This window comes from Myxine glutinosa, chromosome 5 (assembly GCF_964187855.1).
Source record: "Myxine glutinosa chromosome 5, kmMyxGlut1.1, whole genome shotgun sequence".
NCBI lineage: Eukaryota > Metazoa > Chordata > Myxini > Myxiniformes > Myxinidae > Myxine > Myxine glutinosa.
The window spans coordinates 209897020-209914468 of record NC_136265.1 but is presented as its reverse complement, the minus strand read 5'-3'; the positions used below and the strand labels follow the sequence as shown (position 1 = coordinate 209914468).

At 43.0% G+C, this 17449-nt stretch overlaps 1 protein-coding gene across 2 annotated transcripts in view; it reads right to left on the bottom strand.

Annotated features, from left to right (window-relative positions):
- Positions 1-1782: 1782 nt before the first annotated feature.
- LOC144892460 (uncharacterized) overlaps positions 1783-17449 on the bottom strand; it is a 15800-nt gene continuing 133 nt past the window's right edge. Inside the window, exons 2-5 of one of the 2 annotated variants that reach the window (XM_078779426.1) lie at positions 17238-17356; positions 16309-16363; positions 15757-16193; positions 1783-2513 (exon numbers count right to left, since the gene is read on the bottom strand). In XM_078779426.1, the coding sequence (XP_078635552.1) occupies positions 2355-2513; positions 15757-16193; positions 16309-16363; positions 17238-17356 (770 nt within the window). In that variant the 3' untranslated portion in view covers positions 1783-2354. Of the gene's footprint in view, positions 2514-15186; positions 16194-16308; positions 16364-17237; positions 17357-17449 lie in introns of those variants that run through there. The other variant, XM_078779425.1, reaches the window with a different exon arrangement.

Here is a 17449-nt window from a genome sequence, read left to right as displayed (position 1 = left end):
TTGCGGTGCCAAAAGGGACAAAGGCATGGCTGACCAGGTGAGACATACAAGGGCGCTACTCTTTACTCCCTAACTCCACTTAACACACGAACCTCCTGGTAGGTTCACAAGTATACTCCTTACCCGAGAAAACGCCTACACATGAAGAACTTATTACAGGTAGTTTTCCTTACCGCGACACACGAAGCATGTTACCTACTCAGATCTATCTGCTCTACATATCACTACCACATCGCCATAACAATGTTCCAAATTTCACCAACGTCCGTTTCTGCATTCTTGAGTTTTATTTGATGGCAGAGAACTGGTATGGTTCACCAGAGGACCTGGGTTCGATTCCAGGTCTGGGCATGTAATTTCCCCACATATGTCAATTAATTAGTTCTTATCCTGTTCATTTATTTCATTTTAGAACCCTAATTGTTCCCACCATCTTGTGTGTTCGACCAGGGAATGCTATTGGTCCAAGTCAGATCTTCAGTCAGTTTATAACTAACTAGTCATACTAGTTTATAACATATCAGTCAGATAAAATGAAATGATAAGTTTCTTTTGATGTTCAATTTATATATACAAGTTCAAAACACACCTGGTCACAAGTATGCCGCACTGATGGGGTCCTCGGTCGGGGTCCTCAGCGTCGTCCCGTTTCGGCCCTTCAGCCTAGATGCGGTCAGCTAGAGTGGGCCAGCAGGGGCACATACACATTCACATGTAGCAACTACACCTGGATGCGTACATACCCCCAACCCCAGCCCATGCGAACGCAGAGTACAACAACAAAATCGCCTCCACATCCAGAATCCACAGCACCAAACAAACATGGTGGAACACTCAAACACCCACCTTTATACCCTTCACCACTCACCAACAAAACACACCAGATCATTCATACACACACAACACCAACTAACCACTTACCCTTACAACATACACCACTCAACATACAAAAACACACACTCATGCAAAAATTCATTCATGCAAAAACACAAACGCTCACCCACTCACTCACTCACATACACGAAATAAGAAATAATAATAGTAACAAAACAAAAAACCACACACAACCAACCACTTGCCCTGACCAACATGCACATACAAAACCATTCATACAAAACCACACCCACTCATGACCCACTCCTGCATAACACACACACACACACACACACACACACACACACACACACACACACACACACACACACACCATTCACACATCTCCATTTCTATTCCGTAATCTCAACCTACACCGTTCGACGTGCCTCCATAAACTTCCTCCATATCCAAAGCGAGCCTTGGTGTCTTTGTGTTTGATACTTCTCCAACCCCTCCCCCCCCCCCTCTTCCCACACCTCCTCCCCCCAAACCGTCTCCCTCCCACACATCTCCCGATGTCCCTGCTCTCAAATGTTGTGTTTGTGTGCTTCCCTTTCACTCCCCATCTTGTCTACCGCTCCCCTTTTTATATACTGTTTTATTTGCTTGTGTGATAAATGTTAGCTCTTTTACGAGCCTCGATTCTGTATCCCAAAAAAAAAAAATTCTTTCATGAACTGGTTCACCAGTCCTGATTTTTGATCGAAGTTGATTTGGCCTGGAATTTGTCATTTGTTCAGATTGAAATGATTTACTCTGAGAAAGATACCGCACGGTCATTTATGTCTACTGACTGTTGTTAGGAGACGGGATACCCGGCTGAACATCCATCCGAGGGAAGACACACCTTGTGATTCAAGGCTATGTGTGTGAACCACCAGCCTAGCTGTTTGTAATCGTCGGGAATCAAATCCAGCCGAGACAGTTCATCCAGCACACTATGAAGGCATCACAGAAGTTTATTTCAATTAATGAGACTTCATAAAGATATTTCATTAATTTGTGGTTAAGTACTGTCGCGTGACTCCCCAGGTGAACACCACAGGGATCACGGATAGCCAAAGCAAGCTTTTAACTCTGAAGCGTTCAGTTCAATTGCAGACTTCATACACGCGGGGAAAGAAAGGAGAAAGGGGACGAAGAAGAGCTTACCTTCACGGATCCCACTGCAGTCCTCAAACCTGCGGAAAATAAACTCAAAACAAAACCAGATTTAAAATGTTCAAAACACCAACTTTATTAAAATAAAATGCCGGTACAAAATAAAACACGGTCGAACTAAATTCCTAAACGGGATGTGCCCATAACAGACTTACACACAGACGAAGGGAAGAACAAATGAAATAAATATGTGGGTTATTTCATGCACTTAGCTCCGATCACTGGTGGGATCTCGTCAGGCTTTGCAAACCGGTCCAAGGTCCTGGCGACATTGCGCACGCGTTGGCGGGAACCAGGCCTCTTTGCGCCCTTTCGCGCTACAGGGCTCGTACACTCGTCCACGCACGGAGAACTTCAGTTCTCGGGCCGCGGCTCTTCCTGCTCCCTCTGTACGTCTCTGATGGCGTATCTGAACACAGTCGGTCCGATCGCTTCCTGGAGCCCTTCGTCCCCGCACAGCCGTCTTCCATCAAAGTCTGGAACAAAGAGGAGAGAGTCAAGGGGAGAGGAAGGCGTGAGGGGCAAAAGGCACGAGAAGAGAAGGCAAGAGAGAGCATGTCGGTCCGAGATTTCTGTTATTGACCATCTCGTGACGTCATCTGTGCCTCTCCACCCAATCCACATGCAGTCCGCTTCTGACATCATCGGTCGAACCTTGCCAATCAGCGCGCTGCTTCCTCCTCGTCCTTCCTTCACCAATCAGCGACTCCCTTCATACCCGGCCTTCCCGCTGGTCAACTCTCGCCCAATCGCTGTCCTTCTGGGCATGGCTCTCGGCCAGCCTTAGCTATGTGTGCCTGCCAAGTCGGGGTTGTCAGCCCTAGTGCTTGATGCCTGGCTTCCAGTTGGTTTTTATTGTTATTTTGTGGAGTTTAATGGCAATTCTAACTTGTGTCTATGGTGCGATGCCATTAAGAACAAAGGATAAATCACAGAGGTTTGACTAAGAAGGTAGTAGATAACATAATCCCTATAACTAGTGAACATGCCCCATTCCTTGCAATGGGGATGAAGATACACCTTAATCCGACATCCGGGCTAAACAAGGCCTCTACTTATTACTCGGTGGTAGTTCTTCTTCTTCACGACAGTCGGAGCATGTTACCTACACAAATATACCTGGTCTAAAGTATCTCTACCCCACCAACATAACACAGCCCACCTCCCCTCCCCCCCCCCCCGCCACCCCTGAACCGTAGCCCCGCAAGGTTCATTGCAGGCGCTACCATTCCAGTCTTACCACTTACCGATTCACACTTAATTAACCTATGAAATTAATCAGGAGGGCTGTGGGAAGTGAGCCGAAGCTATTACCTATTCTCCTTACTGTTCTACCCCCTTAAGCAACAATGTACATTTCAAATATTTACAAAATTATTGAACTCCTCATTTTATTCAATTAATTGGAGCATCCCTTCATCATTTTTTTATGAATTGTGATAAACTGATCATTTGAACACAAATTGAACAAAATTAATCAAACAAAACACTTCCATTAACTCGACATTCTTTTCACAGCACAAAGTTCACTTGAACATCCTTTTCCTGGATACTCCCTCTTTATTTTTATTTTTATAAGAAAAATAACCTAGTTTTATCATCAGATTTACAATTTTCATATTTGCACTCTCACCAGTGAATACAAATGGCACCGGTATGTAGATGTCGCACGTTATCAAAATGTATGGTGTTGGGATATATATATATCATCCACTGGATCGTAATTTCAACCATGCTTCTCCACTTGTAACCCAAATATTTTTTCTAAGGAGCGAAGTCGTGCGAAGTCGTGCGAAGTCGTGCGAAGTCCTTCCTTGGCACACCTGAGCTCCTCACCACATACAAGGCTTTCATCCGCAGCTCAATGGAATACTGCTCTCCCCTTTGGGCTGGTGCTCCTGCCTCACACCTAGCTCGTCTTCGCGCTGTTGAAACCAAAGCATTCAGAATCATTGGAATCTCCCGCGATGAAGCTAACTCCAAGGGCTTCTCACTCACTCACCGCAGGCAGGTTGGTGGTCTTTCCGTCTTCTACCCACTCCTCTCTGGCCTTGCCCCCCAGCTCTCTCTGGGCTCTGTCCCGCAAATATTCCTACAGGTCGCACAAGATCTGCCTGCAACCCTCTTTTGGTTAAACTGCCAAAATCAAGACTCTCTGCTCACCTTCACTCCTTCCTTCCTCTTTTCTCCCGCCTCTGGAACAAACTCCCTCACTCTCTTCAATCCCACTCCACCCTCCAAGTCTTTAAAACAGCTGTTCACCACCATCTCTTATCTTCCCCCATCCAAAACCTTGATCTTTTCTACCCCCGCTAATTTCACCCCAATTCCCCTTTTTGAAATACCAACTTCTGTCCTGGAAGTCCTTGGTGTCCTTGTGCTTTATACTTCTCCCTCCCCCCCCCCCCCTTCCCATGCCTCCTCCCCCCGGGCCCTCTCCCTTCCACACATCTCCCTGCTCTCGGATGTTGTGTTTGTGTGCTTCCCCTTTTCTCCCCATCTTGTCTTCCGCTCCCTCTTTTTGTGTATTTTGTTTGTCTGGTCGATTTGTTTGTGAAGTAAATGTTAGCTCTTTCACGAGCCTCGATTCAGTATACAAAAAATATATATATATATTTTCCATTAAATAAATAAAATGAATTTTATGAATCTTCTCATTATTCGAAAGTTTACAAAATGTCCCAAATCTGTATATTATTTTCTACTGTGGTTATATTAAACCATTAATTTACAAAATCCAACTTCCAATAAACTGAAAAATGCTTTGCTGGACCCATGCAAGATTCATCACAAATTTTGCAAACTTCCCAAAGACATATCTTTCATTGCCTTTGAATTTGTGAACACACCCGTTTCGTACTTCCACTCCATGTCAGGAACCATTTAGAAAGGTGAAAATGAATTTCATAATAGACCAGCCTCTAAAATGCCCAGCCTCAAAGTATTTCCTGCAATTTTCACGACTTCGAGGTCGAAATAGCAAACCAATCCTTTTTTGGGGCTAAAACTATCCTCAAATTCATTACATTTATACCGTCCTTTCCCAACCTTGTACACCTGGCATCACTATCTCCTTAGATGCCTACTGTTTGCATCCTTGGGAAACGACTACATAATTCATCCCAACCAAAAGGAACTACCTCCAATGTGTACATTTCCATTCTCACTAGAATTTGGCATCTGTATACATTTCTAAGCCTGGTGTTGGGCTAGCGGCTAGGGTGCCAGCCTGGGATCCTGGGTTCGAATCCCGGTCGATCGCTGAATTAACGCCAGAGGGGTTGACTCGGCCTGTCATCCTTCCGAGGTCGGCAAATTGAGTACCAGTTCACTGGTAATTCCCTGTTTGTCATTAAAGGCGGCAAAAAGGGTTGGCGTCAGGAAGGGCATCCGGCCGTAAAACATTGCTTCAAAAAGGGGACCGAAAAACAACAACAACCACGGTGCCCGAAAAAGGCCAACCCCCGCTTTGCGGGGGAAAAATGGCCTCTGAAGGTGGGGTTTTATTTTTATTTTTATACATTTCTAATAATTACTCTCATTTGCTATATGAATGGCTCTTGTGTGGGCTAAATGCAGAGAAGTATTAATTCTGTGTTATCATTTCTTGTGTTATTAATTCAGCAAATCTTTACCCAGAACCCACTCCCCAGTACATATCAAAATATTACCGTTCTCAGGGGAGCATTATCAAATTTCTTTTCACAAGTCATCCAGCTCATCTTAGTGAGCTCTTGTCCATTATCACATCTGTCTTTGTTTACTAAACATACCATCCCACTGTGAGGCAGCTACACCGTCACTTTACATAAACCCATGCTTTATATTCATTTGTTTGCGTCGGAATTCCTTATCATTATCATTATTCTATCAGGGTGGGTGTCATTCAACCGGGAACCATTTATTAGACGTAAGTATGGAATGTCATATGCCAAGTCGCAAGGCCCCCCCCCCCCCCGCACCACCACCCCCCTCCTCCTATCTGGGGGGAGGGGGTGGTTGTTAAATATGGTGAACTCACATGGCACTCGCAACGGGCCTGTAATTATTAGAAAAGTCAGCTTATTTTACATCCTCTGTTACTGTAATATCATATTTAATGTCTTATTCCATCTCAGGTATTAGCCAAAAGTATGCCCTGTAACTGCATACAAAACACATATTGTTGGTGGGTATTCGATAAAAGTTCATATACCACATTACCCTTTACAACTATTAGTTCAACAGACAAAATTTCCTTTCTCATGAATGCACCTTTGTATATAAAAATAATAATTTTAACCCCATAAGAATGCCTCGTATGCAGAGATATCTGGAACCGTTATCATATTCAATTTATTTTTTCCAATGACTGCACATCCAAACCTAGATATTTTGAGTTTCGTAACTTTTAATACCCCAAATGTTCCATTCTTTCCCTCCCTGATCCTTAGATATAGGGATGGGTTCTTTTTAGGATCATGTTGCATAGAGCATTATTTTCCCAAACAGTGTGAACATTAAACTGCACCATTACCTCTGCCATCCAACAACGAACATTTGGTAATTACTGTTACACCAACACCTAAAATATAATTATCTTTGTACCACCACCAATTCCAAATTTACCAGAATTAATCACCACCAATTCCAAATTTACCAGAATTAATCACCACCAATTCCAAATTTACCAGAATTAATCACCAGCAATTCCAAATTTACCAGAATTAATCACCACCAATTCCAAATTTACCAGAATTAATCACCAGCAATTCCAAATTTACCAGAATTAATCACCACCAATTCCAAATTTACCAGAATTAATCACCACCAATTCCAAATTTACCAGAATTAATCACCACCAATTCCAAATTTACCAGAATTAATCACCACCAATTCCAAATTTACCAGAATTAATCACCACCAATTCCAAATTTACCAGAATTAATCACCACCAATTCCAAATTTACCAGAATTAATCACCACCAATTCCAAATTTACCAGAATTAATCACCACCAATTCCAAATTTACCAGAATTAATCACCACCAATTCCAAATTTACCAGAATTAATCACCACCAATTCCAAATTTACCAGAATTAATCACCACCAATTCCAAATTTACCAGAATTAATCACCACCAATTCCAAATTTACCAGAATTAATCACCACCAATTCCAAATTTACCAGAATTAATCACCACCAATTCCAAATTTACCAGAATTAATCACCACCAATTCCAAATTTACCAGAATTAATCACCACCAATTCCAAATTTACCAGAATTAATCACCACCAATTCCAAATTTACCAGAATTAATCACCACCAATTCCAAATTTACCAGAATTAATCACCACCAATTGTAGTGACGTGTAAATACCAATTTTGCCAGAATTGGGACACTACACCCATGGCGCGAACATCGCAATTTCCATCTGTCTACTCCATGTCACAACTCTAACCTCTGATGTCTATCGGTCTCCTTCTACATTGATACTGTCCACCAGATTACACCCAAATTTGTCCATAAACCTCTGAGACACACACAACCTGTCCAAAGTTTCACAGTGAGGTTGGGTGCAGATCAATTCCGAAATAACAAAGAGGGTTTTGTCTGAAATTCGTCTCATGAAAACCCATCCAAGAGTCCAGTGTAACAGACAGACAAACACATAGACACGCAGAAGACCCCAGGGTCCCATCAAACTAGCTTGTCCCCAGATCCACAAAACGAAACATGTAACTTACTCAATGAATGCATTTTTTTTTTTTTTTTTTTTGTATACAGAGTCGAGGCTCGTGAAAGAGCTGACATTTATCAAACAAACAAATCAAACAAACAAGCAAACAAAGTATATAAAAAGGGGAGCGGTCGACAAGATGGGGAGAGAAGGGGAGGAAGCACACAAACACAACATTTGAGAGCAGGGACATCAGGAGATGTGTGGGAGGGAGAGGGCCTGGGGGGAGGCAGGATATGTATAAAACGCAAGGACACCAAGGACTTCCAGGAAAGAAGTCGGCACCTCAAAAAGTGGATTTGGGGTGAAATTAGCGGGGGTAGAAAAGATCAAGGTTTTGGATTGGGGAAGATAAGAGATGGTGGTGATTGCAATTATTGTCATCCCAATTTTCATTCCCTGTGCAAATTAAAGCACTCCGGACAATTTGCAGCCAATGTCAACAACTGAACTTGTTTCACTGACTCCAGGCAGTTACATACATCCCTGCTTACGTCACACAAGACAACAGGTAATCCGCTATCAACAGACATCACACCACACAGAAACCTTTGGCAATGCAACAACCGAACTCGCAAGACAACAACAACAAAACATCCAAACCACCTCAATGGCTCACCTAGCAGCTCATTGTGTCCCTGTCTATCTCTTCTTGCATCTACACTGTTCACAGCAAGGCCAACTCATCATTTAAGTCACATGTACCCAGAGTATATGTAACAACCAATCAAACCTATTCCAGCGACACATACCGGTTTCCCAAAAACTCACAGAGCAGTCCAAATCCAGACCAGTCATGCATTTACATGTAAATATTAGGTATAGTATCTAAAATTGAACAAATGGTCGACTTGCAGCTCACAGATGAAAAGCTTGTATCTTTAAGATTGATCTAAGCTTCCGACATTTCAAATCGTCACTTGAAACGTCAGCTTATATCAAAAATACTTGCTCATTTCTGGAATCGCACGTTCAACCTTTTGTGTCATGACACAATATCTATTTAAAAGAAATATTTTCCATTTATACATTCATATACATACATCCCATTTATACATGGAGACGGCATGAAGCTGGAAGGTGTGAAAACATCTTGCTACCTCGGAGACATGCTGAATGGAGAAGGTGGATCAGACTCGGCAACGGTTGCTCGAGTGAGATGTGCATGGAAGAAGTTTCGGGAACTGAGTGGCATGCTGATGAGGAGGAGAGCGTCGCTGAAGCTGAAGGGAAAGGTGTATGCTGCATGTGTGAGAAGTGTTATGATTTATGGGAGCGAGACATGGGTAATGAACGTAGAGCAGCAACGAAGGCTGGAAAGGATGGAAATGCGAATGGCTCGATGGATGTGCGGAGTATCGTTGAGAGAGAGGAAGACAAATGATGAATTGCGAAAGATGATGGGAATAGAGCCTGTGATTGATGCTGTGAAGAGGAACAGGTTGAGATGGTTTGGTCATGTGTTGAGGAAGGATGAAAGTGACTGGTTGAGAAGAGTGATGGAAGTTAATGTAGAAGGAAGTAGAGGACGGGGAAGACCGAGAAAGACTTGGCTAAAGATGGTGGAAGAAGAAATGCGGGCAAGGGGGTTAACAAGGAGAGATGCAGAAAATAGGGCAAAATGGAGAAGATTGTCATGGGGACCGCAAGGCTAACCCCCACTCTAGCAGGGAAAATGGCCTTAAAATGCATGTTGTTGTTGTTTGTTGTTGTATACATTCATATAAATGTTAGCGTCAGTCACATCACAATCCGCGTGGATTGTAGCTGTCAGCCCGTCTGCAAACATCAATCACGTCGAATGTATTTCACACATATACATTCTCATTTACCCATGACTTACACACCATTTTCGAAGCACACCATTTTCACCATTACTGTTGAAACCACTCTTCCTATGACAATTCATGACACGCACACAATTACTTCCAACAATGCAACCAATGCCGTGCAAACAATTCCACGAATCACAAATCTATGACCAATAATACACATACCAGAACCAGTAAATCGCATAACCAAAACGCCAACTGTGAACCCAAACAGAATTTGTACATTTCCAGATCAACTCAAATCAAGAAATCAACACAAATCCTTATTACCTTCAATCAACTCAAAATGAAATCAAACAATTCAAAAACAGATCGGATCAGCGATCACAAATCACTTTTCCAATCAGCACATTCCAACACATTCCAAGCAACAATTCATTTAAAGCCACAATTATTTCAACACCAATGTACCAGATAAATCATACCAGATAAATCAACTCAGGAAAAATGCAATTTACCATGCACACAACACGATGTTATGCCCTTTAGCAGTTCACTGACACCAAGTCCAGCTCAATATCGGCAACAAAGCTTAAAAACACAACTGTCACCTTACTGTGACAAATAAGCAACCAACTTACTTCGCACTAAACCAAATAACTTTTCATCACCCCTTCTTCTGCAGCAAGAGTAAGTGAGTGAAACAGTTAAGAGCCACCGCGACAAAATGCGGACACTTGTGTTTAATCCGGTCGAAACCAAATCAGACCAGATCTCGTTTTGACAAAAACACACCTGGGGTATTTCATGCGATGAGCGCCGGCGGATTTTCGTTTTTGACAAAATGACGGAAAAACTTGAACAACGCTACTGCATCAAATTTTGTGTTTTTGGCCTCTGGGATGTTGGATGCTTCCATTGTGATGACTGCAACTTGGTTTCTGGGTCGTACCCATAAACCCAGGACTCATCGCCAGTGATCACTGTGTTGAGGAAGCTGGGATCGCTGTTCACAGTCTCCAGCATGTCCTGTGCGATCTCCAAACGGAGTTGCTTCTGCTCAATCGTTAGCAGCTTTGGTACGAATTTCGCTGAGATTCTCCTGAAGCCCAAATCCTCCTTCATAATGGAATGAACGGTGTTGAATCTTGCGGATCGTTTCCACTTGGGAATCGCCAAGCTTTACACAAAATTTGATGCAGTAGCGTTGTTCAAGTTTTTCCGTCATTTTGTCAAAAACGAAAATCCGACGGCGCTCACTTACATGTCCTCACTCATCGGCGGTCTGCCATCGAATGACAGCTTCTGCAGGTGGGAAAAAATTCACGCGTGTGCATTAGGATCGCCTACATACGTGCACCAATCAACGCCTCGCTAGCTTCTTTTTTTTTACGCACGAAAAATAAAGGTCGGATACTTTTTGAACACAGTAGTATTTTGCACATTAGCCAATTTTTTTTTTAACAAAAACAAAAGTTAAATTACGCCTGGGATTACGGACAGTAAAATTACAGTTCAGTACTTCGTGTAACCCCCACGAGCATTCAGGAGAGCAGGTACACGTTGAGGCATGCTGTTCACGAGATTTGCCAAGGTGTGGACAGGAATCGCTTGCCATGCAGTGACAATAGCCTGCTGCAATTCACGCACAGAGGTCGGCTGCTGGTCCAAGTGGTCGATTTGACACGTTAATTCTGCCCACAAGTTCTCTATCGGATTCATATCCGGGGACATGGCAGGCCACTCCATATGCTCTACACCACGGTCAGCAAGAAAGTGTTGGATCATGCGAGTACGATGAGGCCGTGCATTGTCATCTTGGAAGACAAAGTTTCCTCGAAAGGCTGCACGAGCAAATGGAAGCAATGTTTCTTCCAGAATGGCCCTGTACTTGAACTGGTTAAGGTTTCCATTCAGAACAACCAGGTCAGTTTTGCCCCCTGCATGAAAAGCAGCCCAAACGGTCACCCCACCACCTCCAGTCTGGACTCTTGGCACTATACAATCTTTGTTGTAGGCTTCATGCACTTGTCTGCGCACTCGGACGTGGCCATCTTGACGATAGACCAGAAATCAAGACTTGTCACTGAAGATCACGTAATTCCAGTGTCCTGGCTGCCATTGACGGTGCTCTCTGGCCCACTGCAATCGGCGCTGGCAGTGTTGTCTGATCAGGCGTGGCTTTCTCAGGGGACGCCTGGCACGATAGCCTGCTTGAACCAGTCGTTGATTGACTAGCCTTCTGGATACAGGCACATTTGTCAGTTGCTGCCACTCAGCCCTAAGCCGATTAGCTGACGTGGTACGGCCATTGCGGACTAACTGGTGCAGCTGGCGATCATCCCTCCTTGTGGTTCTGCGGGGACATCCTGGCCTCGGTATTGGAGTAGGGACACGCCTCTGAGCATTTCGTTTCAGGATCTTTGACACCTGACTTTGAGTGATGCCATACTGCCGAGCAATAGCACGCTGTTTCATGCCGTAATTTCGTAAAGCCACCACTCCATGACAAACAGCATCGTCGAGTTGACGGACCATCTCCAGAGGAAGCGGCAATAACTTTTGGAGACGTGCAGCAGTTGTTTGCCACTGATACAGAACGCAACAACCCTTGTATACCCGACTGTGAAGCCAATCATCAAATGCACCTGTCCGTACATTTTGCCACGCCACCTGTGATATAATCCTGTTGTTGACTTCTTGCCTCGACAGACAATCAGTGACATGGTTTTTTTAACAAATAAATCACCAAAGTGTAAAAGAAACTCACCAGATTGATATACTGAGTTAAGAAAGTAAACCCAAGTCAAGAAAAAAAAAAATTCCATATTAAATGCCAAGTCTGTATATATTCATTAAGTTTACATATTTTCAATGGCAAAGTCGAGGCTCAGGTAAATCTACTTGATTTACACAAATTACGTACACAAATTAATTTTCTTCTTCTACAGGGACCGCAAGGCTAACCCCCGCTCTAGCAGGGAAAATGGCCCTTAAAATGCCTGTTGCTTGTTGTTGTATCCACTCAGTTTGGAGAGTAGCTGAAAGGAGGCAAGAGCGGGTGGTGGGTGGAAGGTGCGATGAAGGTAATGATTAGTCCACTGATAGCACAACCAAAATATATTCCAAGTTGCAGCACCACAGGTGCATCGAGACAGAATATAAAACGAAAAAAAAAGAAAGACTAAATAGATATCTGTGATCACAAAGAGATCGCCAAGGGTAAGCCTCTCCTCGACAATTGCCCCCAGCTTACCCGAGGCTCGATCTAATGATGGCATATTTCTCAGACCGTCATATGATGTTGACTGCAACATTTAGGGATAGAGTGCAGATTAATAAAACGCAACATCATGAAAATCAAAGGAAAATTGGTCAAGTTATGATAAAAAAGGTGTCTTTCGTTAATTATGTCAAAATCCGAAAAAGTAGGTCAAGGACACAAATCAAATATCAGGTGCACAACTTCAATGCAGTTACACTAGTACGATGCAAGAACATCTTAAAAGACCCAGCGGTCTTTGAGATTCCGCATTTGGAAAATTGAACGATGACAGAAAATGCTTTATTTTTTTTTCAGACCACCAATTGACCCTGACCTTTAACCTGGAGGGGAATGACAAAAATTAAGCGTAAAGGCTCCTTTGCTCTCGGCTATCTAGAGAGGGCAACATCAATTTTATTGGACAAACCTTAGTCAGGTTATGGTGAAAATGTTAAAATGTCTATAATTAGGTCATGACCTTAAAATTAGGTCAATTTTTTTTTTTTAAACAACCCTGTGTACCTTCTATTTTCATTATTGATGCAAAATTTCATTCTGAAAGTCCCAGCCAGCTCCGAGGTGCAGGAAGAAAAACCAAATTCTAAATGGTGGTTTCGTACTCCTGGGGGTCTCAGAGACTTTGCGGTGCAATAAAAAATTGGGGTGCTAATTGTGAAAACAAACCCTACACCAGTTATAAGCCTTCCTCTATTCTCCAGGCTGAGGCTAAATAGCAAACAAACTGCAAAAGAATCCTTTATTTGAAGGAAAGTTCAAGCAATCACATTATTATCTACATATGCCGAGAGGCGGAATGTGACATTTGACGATAAAGACTCGAAGGGAAGATGTATTATATGAACAGTGTTGTGATTTATATTCTGATGCTGATGCACCATAGCTTGTTACAGAACATCACTACAGTTTATTGGGAAGGGTTATACTGGGTGGTTTGCCATTGCCTTCCCAGCAGTAGTTAGGGTAGAAATTTGTAATTTGTTAATTTAATCCTTGCAGGTAAATTTAATTTTCCTGTTCATTTATTTTGCTAAATTTACTCCAGGGGATTCCCCCATGGAGAACCAGCTGCGGTCGCCACCCCCACTGCTTGTGCCGCAGGACCTCCGCAAACTGGACATGGGACACTTTGCGGACATCCCTCAGCTGAATTCGCCAACCCCACGTGTCTGGTACAACGCAGGTACCATACACGCTCCACAGTACACCGTGCTTCACAAAAAAACTCATTAAACATTTTCTCGCAATTCCTCGCAATTATTTTGATCGTGCCCAAATCTTGTTTAACCCCCAGGGGATCTTTGCCTGGTCGGGGGTTAAGTTAACCATGACCATCACCGCCGCACCTCAGCACAGAGCGCCATTTCCTGTGTGTTTTATATTTAACGGCGATGGCCCCACTTCACACAGGAGCGACAAAGGCTTCATTGGCTTGAGCCGTTACCTCCTGAACCAGAATGGGAGGACGGCAACCTGAACTACAACACAATGACTGGGGTGAAAATTTCAGGTACGAGAGGGTGTAAAAATCCGCAGGACTGACCCCAAACCATTTACCAAACTAAATGTGAGGGTGGTGTTTGTCAGCAAACTTGAAGAGCTGGTGGAAAGAGCACAAGAAAACAGACTCTGGGAAGACGATTCTACCTGCAAGAGATATGACATGTAATACATGTAAGACCTTAAGCTTTTATTTGGGAGGGTGAAGTTGGAGGAGAAGGGGAAATGGTAGGTCAAATTGAGCAGATATTTATCTGAAGGCCACCAGCCTGCATGATGGCAGCCTTCAAATAGCTATCCAGAAGAGAACAGACAGAAAGTAGAAAGGCAGGAAAGCAAGAAGTTTTGATAATTGTAGATTAACGTCAGCTGCATGGAGACAATTCCTGGAGACATCTGGAGAGTAGAGCAAGATTGTTAGATGTTTGGGAAAGCAAAGAGGAGATGACAATCAGGAGATATTTATCTGAAGGCCACCAGCCTGCATCATGGCAGCCTTCAAATAGCTATCCAGAAGAGAACAGACAGAAAGTAGAAAGGCAGGAAAGCAAGAAGTTTTGATAATTGTAGATTAACGTCAGCTGCATGGAGACAATTCCTGGAGACATCTGGAGAGTAGAGCAAGATTGTTAGATGTTTGGGAAAGCAAAGAGGAGATGACAATCAGGAGATATTTATCTGAAGGCCACCAGCCTGCATCATGGCAGCCTTCAAATAGCTATCCGGAAAAGAACAGTCAGGAAACTCAGAAGTTTTGATAATATTGTACCTGCCATATGAAAGCAATTAATTATTGGAACTGCCTTGAAATTAACGAAGGATTGTGAGATTTTCTCCACCTGAAGAGAGAGCCTCACTTGCTGTGGAGTTTTCCGTTATGGGGACAGGTATGGGGCCATTAGGAGAAGGAACAAAGTGAGGGTTTGGGTTCAAGTTCGGATTAGGAGCCCAAATGTACCTGATAATTGCACTCCAATCATCATGACTTGTTGTCATGTCGCTGTAGACCAGAATGACTCCAGATGGAACTTTCTCAGCTGAATAACGACTTGTGTAGTTCACTCAAACTTTTGTTCAACCAAAACATTTTCTGTCAACTCGGGAGCTTTTCTCGGGAATCCAACTACCGTTCTACTACCTCAATACCTCAATATTTTAACTACCTCAATATTTCTAAACGTGCCACTTCCGCTTCATTTTACGCAGAGGATTTCTTCTCTTCGGGGCTCTTTTGGTGGTGGTAGAAGGAGTGATCACAACCTTTGTTGGCTTTACAGGTCCATGCAATGTTGAGCCTTCCCCAGGGGAGGTTGTAGAAGGACCCACTGGTTTCTTTACGGGAATACAAAATCTGGGTTTTGATATTTTCTCTGATCCTTTCCCCAAGTTTTCAATGGCCTCTATTGAGATCTCAACTGGTGAAGCGATGTTGTCTTCACTTACATTTCCTGGTATAAATGATGATACCAGATGGTTATCAGGATCAAAACGGTCCTGTCGCATTGGGACTGGTGAAGCGATGTTGTCTCCTCCACTTAAATTCTCTCTGGATAAAACATCAGGGATCAACAGCAGGGAGGTCTCATTCTGTGGAGCTGAGTTCTGCTGTGAATTCACACGAGATTGGGTTGTGTGATGCTGTGGCATTGGGACTGGTGAAGCGATGTTGTCTTCTTCGGTTACATTTTCCGTGGATAAAACATCAGGGATCAACAGCAGGGAGGTCTCATTCTGTGGAGCTGAGTTCTGCTGTGAATTCACACGAGATTGGGTTGTGTGATGCTGTGGCATTTCCATCATTGGCACAGCACGATTCACTTCTGGGATTTCAGAATCCAGTCCTCCGGGGCTTCCAGTTCTCTTTGTCGAGTTACAGCAGCCTGTGAACGAATTTAAAAAAAAAAGAAATATGGAGTTATAATTCCTTAATTTAAATTAATTTTGTTATTTGTGCACTTGAGTGAAATGTGCTCAATCTCAATTCCAGTAACTTACAGCACTTGTTCTTGTTCATGGCTTCATGGCGTTGTCTCCGGAGGTGAAGTATGATCTTTAACACAAAGAGCAGCAAACAACACACCTTAAGAGAGGACCTTGTGTCACGTGACATCCTGTCCACACAAGTTTTGAACAAAGCTTAATCAAGAATCAATTTGACTTGTCATGTGAAAACCCCACACTTTAATATTAGCCTCCGTTGGTCTTAGTCCGAAACGGGGGCTTTTGGATTGGTTTTTGTCAGTCCGTCTGTCCGCAAACATATCTCGGAGATGTATCAACGCATTTTGTTTATACTTAGCGCAAAGACAATGCATGATGGTATACATATGCACATAATTTCGTTTCACGATGCGATCAAAGATGGCCGACTGGTGGCATTTAAGTTGTAAAAAAACAAACCCCGATGTCGAACATGTCGTCAACCCTTTCTCGGACAGGCATTTACCGATCTTGGTCAAATTCTGCACACAGAAAATGAATGATGGCTTACATATGCATGTCATTTATTTTCTAGATCAGATCCAAGATGGCTGACTGCAGCCATTTTGTTACTTCAGCGTGTCCCCGACCATTTCTCGACACGCACGGACTGATTTTGTTCAAACTTGGCGCAAAGACAATATATGGGAGTATACATACACAGAGGATTTTGCTTTGTAGTCCGACCCAAGATGGCTGACCGACAGCCTTTAACTCCGTGCAGCACAATTATTAAACCACGGGGGCCATGACATTTTAGTCGTTTTCTTCTTGTTTATATATTTGCCTTACTTTATCCCATTAACCTGATCCGTCCAATTCTAGACTCGGGTTTACACTGTAGAGAGATTTAATGGATTGTGAATGAACTAAAACATAAACAGAACATTTTAAATGGATTTTGAATTTTCACCACAGGTCGTCATCAATGATCAAATGCATACCTCGATGATGAGGACGAGGATCACAACAATTGCAATGTCGATATGCAAATTGTTCGTCACTTCCTTTAGCTGGAACTTGAAGTACTTATTCCAGGACGATGATAGTGTCAATGATAATGCTGTAAACAAGAGACAACAGAGTGTTAAAAGGCTGATTATTACTGATGTGAATGTAAAGATAACGGAGGAAATCGTGAATACATCAAGTGGAG